General features: G+C 39.8%; 1 protein-coding gene across 1 annotated transcript in view; it reads left to right on the plus strand.

Annotated features, from left to right (window-relative positions):
• The window catches only part of TSPAN15 (tetraspanin 15), a 38,388-nt gene extending 20,932 nt beyond the window's left edge, over positions 1 to 17,456 (plus strand). The window contains exons 4-8 of the mRNA XM_084635023.1: positions 6,221 to 6,316; positions 8,325 to 8,441; positions 14,165 to 14,212; positions 15,627 to 15,743; positions 16,229 to 17,456. Of these exons, the coding sequence (XP_084491149.1) occupies positions 6,221 to 6,316; positions 8,325 to 8,441; positions 14,165 to 14,212; positions 15,627 to 15,743; positions 16,229 to 16,381 (531 nt within the window). The 3' untranslated portion in view covers positions 16,382 to 17,456. The remainder of the gene's footprint in view (positions 1 to 6,220; positions 6,317 to 8,324; positions 8,442 to 14,164; positions 14,213 to 15,626; positions 15,744 to 16,228) is intronic.
• The last annotated feature ends 229 nt before the right edge of the window (positions 17,457 to 17,685 follow it).

The following is a 17,685-nucleotide window of genomic DNA, read 5'->3' on the forward strand; positions in this document are numbered from 1 at the left end:
GGGGGTCCAGCTATGCCGTGAGCCAGGACCTTTTTGAGATTCCACTTGCAGTCCAGTCAGTCATGGCAGCTGAGCCCAGGTCAAGGGGAAGGAAACTGAAGTATGTTTATAAACGTATTTCTCCTTTCAATGATGTACTGATGACACCCCCAACTTAGCAGGACACAGCCAGTGATTTACTGATGCTGGAAGAAGCATTGGTACAACAAACAGTGATAGCGTTGCTATCTGCTTTTCATCCCCCTATAGAGTTATGTGGTGGGGGCCATACAGAGCACTTTGTGTGTGTACACAGGAATTTCCCTTGAATCCTTCTGAGAGAGATCGCTGAAACTTTCATTGAGGTACTCTGCAATCCTCTCCTGAAGGTTTCTGTGAATGGCAGCCTTATTTCTTCCTCTGCGGTACGATGCTTTCCCACGCCAGTCGGCGATAACTTTGGCATGCACCATTGCAGTAAATAGGCTAGTGGCTTATGGACCCATGCAGGACGCCGGCTGCAGCTGTGTTCTCTGTACTTTTGTTACCCTCAGGGGGGAGATATCAGTTAAAATGACCACCGCCTGTGAAAATGGTGCCAGTTTTCAGTGCCATTGCTCTTTACTTATAGTCTCATGCAATCAAGCAATTTCCTTCTCATTTCCCTCACCCCGGTGGCCGATACTCACCATGGCTGGTGTTATGAGCAGTGCTGTGCACAAGCACTCTGAAGCAGAAGTGTCAGTAAGCATGTTTTGTTTAAAACTTTAGGGGAGTGTGATGGGGTATACAAACCCCACACTGGGCAACAAGGGGTTAAGGGACTGCTCTAGGTTCAGCCAGCCCTGCCCCTCCACACCTGTAGGAAATGCACCAATTGGCAGAGGAGTTAAAAGGCAGGGGATCAGCTCATTTGGTGGCAGAGCAGGGAAGAGACCAGACTACAACCAGCAGCCCCAGCAGAAGAGAGTGGAAGGAAAGGCAGAACCTTTCCCCATGACAACTGAAGGAAGGGAGGACCTGCTACAGAGACAGCCTGAGAAGGAAGCATTCCCCTCTTCCTCTCATATGGACTCCCAGTTCTATTAATTTCCCTTTGTTTTTTTTGGACTACCCCAGCAGGGAAAAGCCCTAGGATTGATCTGGCCCAGATGGGTGGGCTATACTGAAGAAGGAGGCAGTTGCCACACGAGAGAGAAAGAGAGCTACCACACTACATGCAGTTGCCAGAAGGTGGCACAAAAGGCACAAAAATCATGGGATATGGATGAAATGATGGGATGGAGAAAGTTGCATGCTGGGAAGTTGATCCGTTGCTCCCAGTCACCCCTGCACAATTCATTACTGCCCCAACATGCATTGCCAAAACTTCGCAAAAGAGTGTGCTGGATGGTGGTGAGTTGCACATTGGGTTACCTGCCCATTGGGTTACCTGTGCACCACACAGTGCATCGATTCAAGCAATTCTGGTGAGTATGTGCAGCTCTGACTCAAGGAGCCAAGTATTCATGTGAATGAGTGATATACTACTTGGGGCATGTTTATACTGATATGTTGCAGTCAAAGTTTGTAGTGTAGACATGTAGAATAGTGTAGCCTTTGTCATGATGAGGAACAAGCCATGCTGACAAGCTCATGGGGCCTTCCTTGTTGCTGTAATGAACATCCTCTGTTTCTGTTTCTTGAAGTCTGAAGAAAGGTGCTCTCATGAAGGCTTTTTCTGAGGAGCTGACAGCTGAAGAAAATGAGTCCATCTTCTTGCATAGATATGTGTTGGCTATAATGTTAAACTACAACTAATGTTAAGCTACCAGAGCTATGGGGAAAGAACTAGTGTGGCCTCAGTTAGCTTCTTCCTTGGCTGTCAGAACTGAACAAAAATGTCAAGAAAGAAGTTGAGGGCTTGGAGAGAGAGAAATTGGGAAGATAAGAGACCAAATATGTGATTAATGTGTGCAGAACTAGGTATACAGATGTATTATACAACTTTAGCTTGCTTTATGTGTGCTCCCTCACTATTGCTTTCTACTAGGTATAAAGAAATACAGGTTTATAGACTCAAACTCTAAACTATTTATTTAACTTTCAGTTTTTCATAGTTTAATTTGGATATTGGAAGACAAATTTGGTTTTCTTATTGATATATTCTTGACTTTTACAGTGTTGTTCTCTTCTTTTGGGATGCTCTTATATAAGTGTACAAAAACTAGAAATTAAAAGACCCATCAGTTGAGTCCACCCACTTGCAGGATTTTGACTCTTGGATGAAGGATGTATTTGATATTGGCAAAAAGATGAAGATTAGATTTCTTATATAATCAATTGTTTTCTGTAGAAGTTTGTTTCATTGGGATTTAAGAAACCTAATGTTAACAGAATAGAAGAAGTGAGCACAATACTTTATTATTTCTACAGACTTTATTTATTGTGGGGCATTCTCTACATATGAAGGAAACTACTGTACCTATTTCTGACCAGAAGTCTAGTCTTGATAAATTTCTTAATTATGAAAATTTTATTTGTAAGGAAGATGGAGGTGTTCTGAAGGCTGCCCATTTCAGGAAGGCTATGACTGTATTGGATACTTAAAAGAGAAAAGTTCCAGACATTTTTTCTTACCTCTTAGGCTCATTTATGTAATTCCCAGTACATTGAGCTTAGGAGACATCGCTTCTTATATCTACATCTTCTTTTCTTGATGACTTTTATATGTGCTCAATGCCATGATTGTAAAGTATGCAAATATTCATTTCTTCCCTCTCCTTTCTAGTCCATCGAAACTGAAGCTCTTTGTTTCACTAATGATCTTTAGCACAATTATTTATTTTCGTGTTAGACCATAAACTATTTGTATGTTTGATGAGAGATTATTCAGCTTTGTATCATTGGGAATGACAGGGGAACAGTGAGGATAGAGACAGGAATTAAAATATTTTGGCTAAGAAACTAGGGTTGCCAACTTTCTAATCCCAAAAAACCAAACACCCTTGCTCTGCCCCGTCCCTTCCCTGAGGCCCCGCCCCTGCCTTGTGCCTTCTCCGAAGCCTCACGCCCGCTCACTCCATCCCCCTCCCTCTGTTGCTCACTCTCCCCCACCCTCACTCACTCGTTCATTTTCACTGGTCTGGGGCAGGGGGTTGGGGTGCGGGAGGGGCTGATGGCTCTGGCTAAGGGTGCAGGCTCTGGGGTGGTGCTGGGGATGAGGGATTTGGGATGCAGGAGGTGGCTCCGGGCTGCGGGGTGGGGCCAAGGGGTTTGGAGTGTGGGAGGGAGCTCTGGGCTGAGGCAGGAGGTTGAGGTGTGGGAGGGGGTATGGAGTCTGGGCTCCAGGGGGGAATTTGGGTGTGGGAGGGGGCTCAGGGCTGGGACAGAGGGTTGGGGCGCAGGAGGAGGTTCAGGGTGACGGCTCCGGGTGGCGCTGACTGGGAAGTGGCCGGCATGTACCTCCGGCTCCTAGGTGGAGGTGCAGCCAGGAGGCTCTGTGTGCTGCCCCTGCCTGGAGGCGCTGCCCCGCAACTCCCGTTGGCCGGGCGGAGCCAGTGCTCGGGGCTGGGGCAGTGCGTGGAACCCCTGTGGCCACCCCTATGCCTAGGAGCTGGAGGGACATGCTAGCTGCTTCCCAAGAGCTGTGTGGAGCCTGGTAGGGAGCCCGTCAGCCCCGTACCAACCGGACTTTTAATGGTCCAGTCAGCGGCCAGGGTCCCTTTTCGACCAGGTGGTCCAGTCTAAAACCAGACACCTGGCAACCTTACGAGTGACAGGAACTGTACTAAACCTTCAACTTAAACAAAGTGTTTTCTAAAGGCAGTTTTCCTGGCAGCAGTGAAAAGGAGGGAAGACCACTTTCCAGTGCTCAAAGACAGAGCATCCTAACATATTCTGGCCCAAAGGGAGCCCATGTTACTCTAAGATAGTGGTTCTCAACTCTGGTCCACCGCTTGTTCAGGGAAAGCCCCTGGCGCGCTGGGCTGGTTTGTTTACCTGCCGCATCTGCAGGCTCAGCCGATTGTGGCTCCCACTGGCCACAGTTCGCTGCTCCAGGCCAATGGGGGCTGTGGGAAGGGCGGCCAGCACATCCCTCGGCCCGCCGCTTTCTGCAGCACCCGTTGGCCTGGAGCAGTGAACCGCGGCCAGTGGGAGCCGTGACTGGCCGAACCTGTGGACGTGGCAGGTAAACAAACTGCCCCGGCCCGCCAGGGGCTTTCCCTGAACAAGCAGTGGACCAGAGTTGAGAACCACTGCTCTAAGACCTACCAAGTCCTGCAGCTGTTCTAAGGTGATCAAGGCCACAGTCTTGTGCAAGCTACTTCATGAGGCCTTACATAACAACAAGGCCTTACATAAGCAGTATTGCCAACTCAAGCATACAAAAATTGTGAGGCAGACCTCATAAAATGTGGCTTTTTAAAATAAAAACCAGATCCACTTATTGCCCATCTGGTTTTACAGCCTTTAGGATTCATGTTTTCAATCTTTTCTCCGCAACCTTGAGGGTTAGAAACTTTTTAAAACATGGAAGATGAGAGTCTTACATAATCACATGGTTCCATGAGCTTGGGATTTAAGAAGAATAACCAAATATTGCAAGGCTTGGGTAAAATTATGAGAGTGAACAACATTTTCTAAGTGCCTGCATGCATCTTCAGGCTCTTTCTTTAGGAGAATTGGACTGATACCCAATGTACTAGTAAGGGGCATTACTCTAACTCCTGACCACTGTGGGGTTGAGAGCACCAGTCACGTCTCTTTTTTAATTTTATCACCTGAAGGGGAATCTAACCCATTCTGCCAGGGCAAACCAGTCAAAGTTGTGATTTTGCAAATCAAAGACAAATTAATTCTACCATGTGTACCCATGAAATCTCTTCCAACCCAGGGGACCCCACAGCATGTTGTCCTAACCCACTGCGTCTAAATAACTCAGAACAGATAGAGCAACAAGAAACAAATACCTCATGCAAGGAATAACCCTGAAGGAAGGAGGGCAACAGAGGATGGGATGTGCAGCAGCAAGGAAAGTAGAGCAGGAAGAAGCCTGGTTCCACTTTGTGCCTCCCTTTAGGGAGTGTGCCTGGGTCCATCCAGTTAATCCTGCCAGTTGTAGGCATAGATCTTGCTGGGCATGAGTAAACTTGCATATAGCTTGATTTGAGTGCAAGGTTACACTGTAAACAAGGGTGTGAGAGATTGTGTGCTGGAGACTGGTTGCGATAAGCGGGAACACCCTGAACTGATAAGCTTGTAATATTAAGGTGAGGACATAAGCAATATGGGTTTACATGATCTGCAAAGTGATTGGTCCTGACGTGATCGATACAATGTAGATTCAAGAAGTATAGATATTGGTAGCTTGAAAAAAAGTCTATATACTGTGTAGTGTGTGACTTGCTGTGTAATTATGGTTCCACTCTGTACCTAACCCCTCTGTGTCTGGGCCTGGCCAGGATGGGCATAGAGCTGTTACATGCCTAAAAAAGTAACCCGAATGAGTAGCTGGAGTTGAACTGAGTTTTTGGATCCCAGAGAACTGGATGAAGTGTTTTCCCAGAACTGGACCAGGTGTTCTGGGTAAGCTGAGTGGAAAAGTTCTTGGCAAGCATTCCAGAAATGATATATTGTGAATTTACCATTTGTAGCTCCTCTAACCCAGGAGGGCTGCCTTTGGCAGGCCATTGCCCTCGAACTGCCAGGGATCTGGACCATTCCCCAATCCCACAATCTGAGCTGGCTTGTTAAGGGTCAGGTTGCCCTGGACTTAGTCTCAGATGACCTGTGCAGTTTCCTGTCTCTACCACTAGCCTGCTGGGTGACTCTGGGCAAATCACTTCATTTCTCCATCCCTCAGTTTCCTTATCTGTAAAATGGGGATAATGATACTTGCCTCCTTTGTAAAGTGCTTTGTGTTCTATAGATGAAAAGTGCTATGTAAGAGCTAGGTAATGTTAATTATTTATACTATCATAAAAAGTGACATCTAAGACACTGATTATCCAAAAACGTATGCATGTGCTTAAACTTTAATCAGTGATGTCAATGGGACTACTTATGTGCTGAAAATTAAGCAAGTGAATAAGTCTTTACATGATCAGGGCTTAATTTAGTTACTACCCGCATCTATAATGACATAATATCTGTTTGTGCTAGTTTTATGCCCATTAGTTACCCTATCAGTAAGTGCTGAGTCTTAAATATTGTTGTAGAATATGTAAGTGATACATCTTATTTTGCTTTTGTCCCCTAGACAATTGACTTTTTAAATGATAATATCAGAAGAGGAATTAAGAATTATTATGATGATCTGGACTTCAAAAACATAATGGATTTTGTTCAAAAGCAGGTTTGTTTTTTCTGGGAGTATTTAATTAAAACTAATTCTAGAAGGGAACGTGGTAAACCCCTGAATGTTACTCTTGATAATAAATATTACGGAGAATATTCTTCCTTGGTGTGTTAATCTAACTCCCATTAATGGGGGGAATAGACTCCCTTGTGTGAGCTGGAAAATCTCTTGTAGACTTTCTGCTGGCAGGGATTTTATGGAGTTCTAGTTGGCTTTTAAAGCCCCCTTTCCCTCCCAGGTGTGAGGAGTGCAAACTGCAACCCCTACACCTCTGAATGTGAATCTGGGACTAAGGGCACGATCCAAATCCTGCTGAAGACAATGCAAAGATTTCCTTTGAAATCCACTGTAATGGGCATTGGACTGGGTTTCACTTACAAAAGCTATGAATTACTGTATTTTGCTTAAACAAATTCTTCAGATTTCTTCTTGAAATGCTTACTGAAGGAAATATATCTGTTACTAAAATTCAGAAATGATGTTGAGCGCAGCTGAACAGTATTTAATAGCATACGTAGTTGACTCATCGCCTTTATTAAAGCTGCTGTGTTAAAATATTTATTGGATTATTGAAGAATTCTGACATATATACTTTTGAGACTATAGAAGAAACAGAAAGTGTTCAGATGTGTATATAGGGAGCCATACAATGTATAGATTTGTTAAAAACTTTTTCTTAAGTTTTAAGTTTTTATTTAAGTTTAAGCTTAGATGCTGCACAAATTTTGTAACATCATTATGGAAACACCACGGTACTTTCAAAAACAAAGTAAACATGGAAAAAGTTTTCAAAAGCAAACCATCTAAGCTATCTTGTCATTTTAGTTCATACCCTTCTAAGAGTTTCCATGTTCTACAAATAGTTTTATATATGGACAGTGATTATAAGTACCAGTGATAGATAAACTCGCGCTTTTTCCTCATTTTGAAAAAAGCAATAGCGGGGGGCTTTTTTAATTAACTGGACTACTGTAAATTAACTAGATTTGTTTTGTTTGCAGGATCACAGTCCTATTCTGTTAATTAAATCACTTTGAAAACATTCTGCTGTTTTTTATAATTTGCAAGAACATCCCTAGATAAAATATCTTTTTTGTGTTTAAAATCTTTTTCATTTTTTACAGGAACCTGGTCAAAATTGACCAGCTCAAAATTCAGCTAAAAAAGAAATAAGTTTTGTGTTATTCAGATCCAAACCAAAATCTATCATCTTTCAAAAATAGAGCTGGGACTGAGTATCAGTTACTTTTACTGTCAAATATAGAGTAATGGCTTAATGAATGATGGAGGGACACGACACGTATCCATAATGCTGCTAGTCCTTTTGAATAGACAGCATATTGAAATTGGATCCTGCTCTTCAGGAGCCCGATTCTTTAGATGTCTTAATATTCTTTCTATTCTGAGGGGCAATGCAATGTATGTATGTACACGCATGCGCGCGCTCACGCACACACACATCTGCTAATCAAAGCAAAGTTGATAGTCCCATTATAACCCCAGCTTCAACACTACCCATTAATGGCATATGTACACTAACAGCAAACTGGATCTTTCAATTTAGCTTTTCCCTCCTTGTCAGTCAGATAGAAACTTTCCTGTGGATACAATTTTATATAAAATAAAGTATTTAACCATTGCTACAAACATGATGAGAGCTTTTCCTCTTTCATTTTGCCTCTAATCATTTGATTTTACTGGTTTCTTCTATAAATGATGCTTGGGCTTTTTACCTGAAACGTTGACTCTGATCCAATGCATTTTAAATCTGATTTTCCCTTATCCTGCATATTTTATTTGTGACTTTGACTACAATTTTGGGACATGCTGTGCTATAACTTTTGCTAATGAGTCAATGGTATGACAAGCAGACGTTTTGCTGCCTCTTTTCTCTCTGATACTTGAGCTTTCTTAAAATTACCAGTAATTCATTTTTATATTTGATTCATTCTTCAATTATTAGAAACATTTTTATTAAGACAGATTTTTTTTTCTTTTTTTTAAGTTTAAGTGTTGTGGTGGGGAAGATTTTAAAGACTGGTCAAAGAATCCGTATCATGAGTGTTCTGCACCAGGGCCATTAGCCTGTGGAGTGCCCTATACTTGTTGTATTAGAAATAAGGTATGTATACTCTATTTGTTCTTATTATTTTACCTGGTTTCTGTTAAATCTCAGTGATTTACAGAAAAATAACTATCCTAAATTACTCATTCTCTTAAAGAATAACTTTTCATCAATTAAGAATCTTGGGAAGTATGTCTGTTAGTTAAGCAGAAAGGAACAGATTTTTATAGTTGCTAGGTTTTTATGCTAAGCATAGTCTCCACAAGGTTGTTATGGGGCCAATATAGTATATAGTGGGGTGGAGCTTGAAGTGGGAGCTTGTGATCTGTGACTCTGAGGAACTTAAAAAGGGGAAAGTAATTCTGATTTGGCTGCATACTAAATGCTCCTCTTATCCTTGCTAATTTGCACGTCAGCTCTAAGTTCTTATGACTGTTCATGCTTTCCCTTTAGCATTGTATGCATTCTCATAAGTTGCATTCACATGTGTACGTACACACATACTCTTAACTAGCAGTTCATCCCCAATGATCTGAGAAACCTGAATACATACAATGAGAAACTAACCTCTCCTTTTCTCAAATGGCATGACACACAGCAGGAAAATTGGTCTGAATAGCTTGAAAATACCCCTGCTCTATCTGCTGCGTGCTCAAAAGCAGTGAATGTCAGCTTGCTGTCAGAGAGAGAGGCAGAAACTAACTTTTCTTTTTTTCATCTGAACCCTTCCACAAGTCCTGGTTTGGTTAGAGATTTGGAACAGTTTTTAAATCTATCAGACCCATCACGAGCATTCTGTAACCAGTGCTCTTACTTTGAAGGCTAAGTGTAACATTAAGTTTGATAAGGAAATGATCCACAATTAAAAAAAAATACTGGAAATGCCTTTCCCACTTTGTTTCAGTCTTTGGAAGTGAGGTCTGTGTACAAGACAGAAAAATAAGGTACTTGTGTAGTTCCTCAACTTTGTTCATTGTGCAGTTCTATGTTTTCCTGATCCTGACCAAATTAGTTTTGAAATAAGGGCATTTGGCATTGACATCTGTACTTGCTGCATACATCTTTCTGCATGTGCCCAGGTACTTCTAGTTCTCCAACTTGGATAAAAGGCTACCCGATTGTCTTTTATACTGTATTTGTCATGCCAAATCTAAATGTTTGCTTTCTGCACAGATCCAGTCAAAGATCTACTTGTAGATAACTTATTTTCACCTGATATAAATAACCCTTTTTATGTACTTCTTTAAGTTAGTGCTCCTATAAAGAATTTTTTGTTAAAATGGTTTGCAATAATTGGCTCAGAAGTCTTGCTGTATGCTGTTTATACTGTGCATATATTATATAAAAGTGTGCATGTTTATTTTCCTTCTTTTATGCCTATGTTGTTTTTGAGAACTGAAAGGAAAATATTTAAATATGTATCACAGCTTGGATAGACTCATTCAGAATTCAAAACTAAGCAATTAATATTTTAAGTCTTATCTGTTTGAGAGTAATAAATTCAATTGTATGAAAATCATTTAGGTTCAGTAATTAGCTGCACTGAGGTAACATGGCCATTGCAAGGACCAGGAACTAACCCTTTAAATTGAGGATGCAGAGGGATGGTGGTGACCAATAAAGAACAATCTAGATTCTTGTTAATTCACAATAGTAATTTTATTTCTAGTATACAGGTCTAAAGTGCAACCTCACTTTTAAAATTGGTTACTTCAAATTTGTGCGAGAACAGTAGTAGAAACTACACAATACTGGTTACTTTCATTAAAAAGCTTCCATAATTATCCACTTAGATTTATTAATTCATTTTTGGTCAACTTATACTCCTTATGTTCAATTTTTGCTAATATTTGAGTGATGGACTTTTTTTCTGGCATGAATATTGCAGAACAGTACTTTGAGAGTTGCATGCCAGGGTATTTCCACAAAAAATATTTTCTTCTCATCTATTCAGGGAACTGAAACAATATCATGTGACTTTCCTGACCCATCACAAATAAAAAATACAGCATGGGTTCGAAATGTAAACAATCAGTCCATAGAGTATTAAAAAAGAAAAGAAAACTAAAACTTTGTTACATTAAAATACAGAATGTAGTCCATAGATATTTTATGAGCAGGAAGAGGCTGAATTCACAGAATAAATGTAGTCTTTGAATTATTTACTCAGCTCTGTTTATCAAAGAGCAAGGTCAAACACCAAAACAAAATACAATCTTTTGATTTAAGGATAGACTACTAGATTGGATATTGTAGTATGTTTTACATTTTTTTAAAAACTTTTCTGTTATGAAATAGAAGAACCTTGAGTCATGAATGTGCCACTGTACGATCTGTGGAATCTTGCAGCACTGACTCTTTGATCTAATTTGTATAGAAGACCTTACCACCATGTCCATAAAGCAGAAGTCTTTTTAAAAAAAAAAATCAAAACATTAATCAAACTTACATGTTTGACAAATGTTTCCAAATACAGCTTGGTTTCTGTATGGACGTCTACAGGTATGATTTATAAATACTCATTCACTCTGTGGTCATGGAAAACTTCTGTTAACGTGTGATGGCCAAATTCGGATCTGATGTAAATCTGAAGGAACTCAGTTGGAGTCAAAGTAGTCACCCAAACCATAGCATTTATCTGATGCATTTATCTTACACTGCTTTGTTTTAGCCAATGTTACATCTAAAATTAAATGGTGTAATGATGTTCTGTGTTTTGAAGCATTGTGTTAAAGTCTGTGTTTATGCATATGGCTAAAATGTTTTGAAAAGTATTAAATCACTTGCAGCAGAAGTTTCATCACATTTATGGGCCTAGTCTTGAAAACCTTTACTTATTGGGAGTATTGTCAGAACACTTGAGCTACTCCTGTTGACCTAGGTAGGATACTTCTCTGAGCAAGGATTTTCAGAATTGGCCTAAAGACAGTTCGGACAAAATAAATTTTAATGACTCTAATTTTGTGCCCACGATTGGTGCTGCCAGTTTACTTGCAAGTTCAAAATTGGAGGCCAGGTTTTTATGCCTTAAAAAAACGGCCTGACTCTTTGGTTTCTGCAGTTTTATTGAGGATTGTCAGCATAAGATACTTACTGCATGAGACATCTTGAGGCTTCAAAATAGATCCAAGGTTTTTGAAAAATATAGAATAAGTATTTCAAACAAAAACCTAGAAATTGTGCATCCAAATGAAAGCTGTGTGAAAGAGGCTCTGTATCTCATTTATTAAAGTAATATATTATCATAACAAAATCTCTGAATATATGACTTCATTAGGTCTCTGGACCCCTATTACAAAATCAATGTTGTCCTCTTTGCCAGAGGTAAAATATGTCTAGAGAGATGTAAAACAAAGGAGCAAAAAGGACTGAGTTGTATTAACCTTAGTCTGAAGGGTGTCTACACTGAGACACTACCAGTATTTAGGAATCATAGAATCATGGAAATGCAGGTCTGGAAGGGACCTCGAAAGGCCCACAACCCACACTGAGGCAGGATCAAGTATACCTAGACTGGCTGGTGTTTACCTAACCTGTTCTTTAAAACCTCCAGTGATGGAGATTCCACAGCCTCCCTCAGTTAACCTGTTTCAGTTCTTAAATATCCTTATGTGAGAAAGTTTTCCCTACTATCTCATATAAATCTCCCTTGCTGGAGATTAAGCCCATTACTACTTTTCCTACCTTCAGGGGACATGGATAACAACTGATCACCTTCTTTTCTGTAACAGCCCTTAACATATTTGAAGACTGTTATCAGACTCCCACTCAGTCTTCTTTTCTCAAGACTAAACATGTCCATGTTTTTTAAAAACTTTCCTCATAGGTCAGGTTTTCTAAACCTTTTATCACTTTTGTTCCTCTCCTCTGGACTCTCTCCAGTTTGTCCACTTCTTTCTTCAAGTGTGGCATCCAAACCTGGACACAGTATTCCAGCTGAGGCCTCACCAGTGCGGTATAGAGCAGAACAGTCACCTCCTATGTCTTGCATACGATATTCCCGACAATACATCCCAAAATGACATTAGTGTTTTGTGCAACTGCATCACGTTGTTGACTCGTATTCAATTTATGATCCACTATAACCCCCAGATCCTTTCCAGCGGTACTATTGCTTAGCCACTTATTCTCTAGTGTGTTTTTGTGCATTTGATTTTTCCTACCTAAGGACAGCACTTCACAGATGTCTATGTTGAATTTTATCTTGTGAGTCCAGTTCTCCAATTTATCAAGGTCCTATTGAATTCTAATCCTGTCCTTCAAAGTGCTTGCAACCTCTCCCAGCTTGGTGTCATCTTCGGATGTTATAAGCCTACTCTCCCCTCCATTATGCAAATCATTAATGAATATATTGAATAGTACTGGACCCAGGGCAGACCCCTGCAATACCCCACTAGATAAATCCTCCCAGTTTGACAGCGAACAATTAATAACTACTCTGGGTATGATTTTTCAACAAGTTTTGCACCCACTTTATAGTAATTACATCTAGGCGACATTTCTATAGTTTGCTTATGAGACTGTCATGTGGGACTGTGTCAAAAGCCTTACTAAAATCAATATATATTTCGTCTACTGCTTCTCCCGTATCCACTAGGCCTGTAATCATGTCAAAGTTTGGTTTGGCATGTTTTGTTATTGACAAATCCATGTTGGCTGTTTTTTACCACCCTATTATTCTCTAGGTGTTTACAAACTGATTGTTTTGTAATTTGTTCCAGTATTTTTTCAGGTATAAAAGTTAGTCTGACTGGTCTATAATTCCCCAGGTCCTCTTTGTTCCCCCCTCTAAAGATGGATTCTATGTTTGCTCTTCTCCAATCATCTGGGACCTCACCCATCTTCCAGGAGTTCTCAAATATGATAATCCCTAGTGGTGCTGAGATTGCTTCAGCTAGGTCCTTCTGTACCTTAGGTGAATATCATAAGGCCCTGCCAACTTGAATACATCTAACTTATCTAAATATTCTTTAACTTGTTCTTTCCCTATTCTGGCTTTTGTTCCTTCCCCCTCATTGTTAATATTAGTTGTATTAAGCATCTGGTCACAATTTATCTTTTAAATGAAGACTGAAGCAAAACAGGTACAAAACACCTCAGCCTTCTTGGTGTCTTCCATTATTAGCTCTCCTTCCCTGTTAAGTAGTGGACCCACACTTTCCTTCAATCTGGTCTACACTACAAAGTTAGGTCAACATAAGTCACTTTGTGTCAACCTATTTGGGCATGTGTCTATGCTCAAATTTGTATCCAGACGAAATAACTGCCCCATTACAGTGATGCAGTAAGCAGTAAAACCACCTTCTTGAGTGGCGTGAAGCCATGGTCAACCTACTGTGACTGACACAGTGTAAGTGTAGACACTTTGTGACTTGTGTCTACCCTAACTGTCCTCCAATAGCTGTCTCACAATAATCCAATCTTTGTGACAGGGACTGCTCTAGTCACCATAAATTCTACTGGCCAGGTGTTACAGACACCGGAAGCCACCCCCTCTTTAAATACCTTGTATTTTTGAATGCCTTTTCCTGACTGCCCACCTTGGCAAGCACACCTAGCAGCTCACCCTAGTGTGCAACTGCCTAACCAACCATGCCGGCTCCATGCACAAGACATGATCCTACCTGGACAAGGAAGGCCTGTGAGGAGAAGAGGCTGTGTAGGCACAGCTATGGCTTCACTGCAAGTTTTGAAGTTGCTTTTACATAAGTGAAAAGTAAAAATAAATTTGCTTTTGTGATTATTTTTTCCAATTTTTGACATTTATTTTTTCTTTTCAGACAGACATTATGAACACTATGTGTGGATATAAAATGATTGACAGAGAGGTAATTTAATTGTAAAGTCTCTTAATTGTAAAGTGTTTCATATTTCTTCTTTCTGGATTTTGTTAAGGTTAAGTAAATTATTAATATAATGCTTACATTATTTAACTTTTTTTTGCCAATTTTTGAAATATAAAGAAATCAAAGATTAACCTGATTTATCTAGAGTAATCCGTGAGGAAACATATGGCTTGCCTGTGAAATGCTCTCTTTCTTCCACCTTTAGGTTTGCTGGTTTGACTCAGATGAGAAATACAGACCAACTTCTAATGCTGCATATTTAGTATACAACAGACCATTTCAGTAATGCTAATGCCATGACTAAAACCAGGAAATTATTTTTTAGGAAAGCCAAGGCTTCTCACTAAATAAAAACACATCTTTGTAAAGCTTACTTTTAGTTCTTACAGTATCTTATATACCATAATAGTTGGTATAAAATATAGAAAACTTCACAAAATAATGTAACAGTGGAGAGGAAGTAGGACACTCTGTATTTTTGGTGGGCAGGCTTTTAATGCTTTTTAAGTATAGTTGTGACATATGGCCTAGTCCTGTAGATCTCAGTCATGGGACTAGTCCATTGACTTCAGTGTTGTGGGCTTTGTTGGGACTAGCCACGTGAGAAAGGGCTGCAGGCTCAGGCCCATAGTACAGTAGTGGAGTTCATACTGAACAGAAGCCAATAACTTGATCTGCCACAGGTCTGTACTTCATAGGCTTGTAGAACAAGAATTACTGTTGGATTAAATATCTCTCTCATAAGGCATTTAGCATAAAATGCCAATTTCAATTGTTAATTTTTGTAGATTGGCTATCACCTTTAAATATGATCTTTCTCTTCATTTAGGCTCATTGACTGGGTGCTTTATCCTGCCAGCTGCTAAGCATTCCAGTCTGGCCCTGATCCAGCAAAGTGTTTAAACATGTGCTTAATTTTAACCATGTGAGCAGTTCCATTCATTTCAGTGGGACTACTCATGGGCTTAAATGTCTTGTCGGCTCAGGTCTAGAGTGCTCAAAATCTTGTAGGATTGAGCCTTATATTCTTTTGTCTCCAGCCTACTTGGAGCCTATTGCACTTTGGCTATGGTTTTGTATTTTTAGTATTCCAGCAGAAGCAGCTTGGAAAGTAGGAATGAAAGGGTGGATAGATACCTCTGTATTCCATATGGTCTAAAATTAGGATCAGGTATATTTTTTTCAGCGAAGTATAAATGGAATGTAAAAAGCACTTGTTTAGCCTTGAAAAACTTCAGAATGCATTATCTGAGAGTTGGTGATAAGCCCTCTGTGCCAAATTCAGAGGGTTTGCGTGGATGTGAATGAAACAGAATTTGACCCTTTATATTCCAAAAATATATCTGTTCTCTTCTAAGTAAACCGTTGTTTGAAGGTATATTTCATTATTTTACAGCGCCTGAGTGTTCAAGACATTATATATATCCGAGGATGCACAAATGCAGTACTCATTTGGTTCTTAGACAACTACAGCATCATGGCTGGTGTCATGCTTGGCATATTGTTACCCCAGGTAAGGCTAGGCCATTACATTGTCCGTTAAAGGGAATATTTGGTTCATTGCTTTGGTAAACAAAATGGGATTTGATTTTATAGTTAATAAAATACATTTTTACTTAAAGTTTATGTATTCTGTAAACTTATGTGGCTGGACCTTTGTGCCTGTACAGAGCCCCACTGATTTAGTGACAGCAATGTCATATTTTGCATTTTTTCATGACCCTAATCACCTCACCTGAACTCTGCCCACTAATCTGTCTCCACTAAGACTTATTCTAACATTCCATACTCCAGAGTGGTTTCAAACAGCCACTGTTGTCTTTTTTTTAAATCAGCTGGTCATTAATATATGTCCTTCATTCCCCCAAATGTGGATTTTCCCTTCCCCAAGATTGCACTGGCTTGGTGCCCCAAATTTTATATATGAAAATGTAGAGTGAGAGATGTTGGATAAGCAGTACTTTGTCTCCTATTTATATTTGCTGTTTTATTTTACAGTTCCTTGGAGTGTTGTTATCTTTACTTTACATAACTCGCGTAGAAGATATCATTGCTGAATACAAACATAATGAGGGTCTTTTACAAGAAACACAGCAGAAATCAGAAACTGAATTTGCAGGCACAGGTTGCTGTATGTGTTATCCTGAGTAACGTAGCTGCCATGCAAGACCTCAAGTGCTGTTTAAAAAAACAAATCTTGTGTTGTGGCTTGTATGTATTTCTGCAGCTCTTAAAGATCTTGAGCTAATTAATCTGTAAACCTTTCTGATTTTTTAAAAAAACGTGTACTTCAAAAACAGAACCTTAACTCTCTCACCATGTGTTCTTAACTGCTTTTCCTGTGTATTTCAATTTTGAGTATGCTTTGAATTTTCACAGGATTTCTCAAGCTGTGCACTCTGGGGCATTTCATACCCTGGAGAGTGCTAAATCTCTTGCTAATTGAAACGTGGGCCAGGTAATCCAGTGTGTTCAAACATTTATTTTGGAGCTTTCCCCAACTCTGCTCCCCAGGTGGCTGTTTGCCTCTAACACAGGCCCTCTGTCTCCCATCCTGTCCTCATTTATATCTCTAAGGCAGCAAATGGCCTCCAAGGCTGACACAGGCTAGCTGTGGATGGTTAACTGCAGTGTAGACCTATCCTCAAAGCACAAGCCCAGGGGCCTACCCTGCTTGACAGTGGTTGTCTGAACTTTTTCTAATGATTACTGAAAGATCTGTGGTGAGGAATGCTTTATGTTGGGAAAACTCAGAGCTAAACTTTTTTGAAAGAGTTTTTGTATTCTAGTTTGACATATTTAAATGTTTGTATTTTCGTATTGATTCCTAATCAGAAGGGAGACTTGTGTGTCTTTGTATATTGAGCTAAATTGTAAATCAAATACATGTTTAATAACTTTTTCATGCTGGTCCTGACTAGGGCTGCCAATTTTGGTTGGACATATTCCTGGAGGTTTCATCGCATGACAAACTTTAATTAAAGATTAATCTTTAAGTCCTGGAAACTCGGCAACCCTAGTGACTGATTTAATGATGTAATATAACTGCATGTAATGCAGCACACTTTCATAAATGAATCTTTTGTGCCTTTTAATAATGTAGGTATACACTAGTGTTTGAGTCAGTCAGGTAACGCTTTGACAAACTTTTAAATGCAGTTTATTACTGTACAGATTTTGTATGAGAGTTATTGAATGTTTGGCTAATTTAAATTTTGTAAATCTTGTATTTTCCCCTCTAAGTAAATTAACTAGATTGCCTATTGATTTTTGGAGTTGTTCTGTTATGTGCAGATATTTCATTTTTAAATTGGATTGTTCTCATAAACAATAAATTTTATGATTTGTTTTAAAAAACAAACACTTTATTTCAGGGATGGGCAAACTTTTTGGCCTGAGGGCCACATCTGGGAATAGAAACTATATGAAAGGCCATGAATGCTCACAAAATTGGG

This window comes from Lepidochelys olivacea (assembly GCF_965140295.1).
Source record: "Lepidochelys olivacea isolate rLepOli2 genome assembly, chromosome: 7".
NCBI lineage: Eukaryota > Metazoa > Chordata > Testudines > Cheloniidae > Lepidochelys > Lepidochelys olivacea.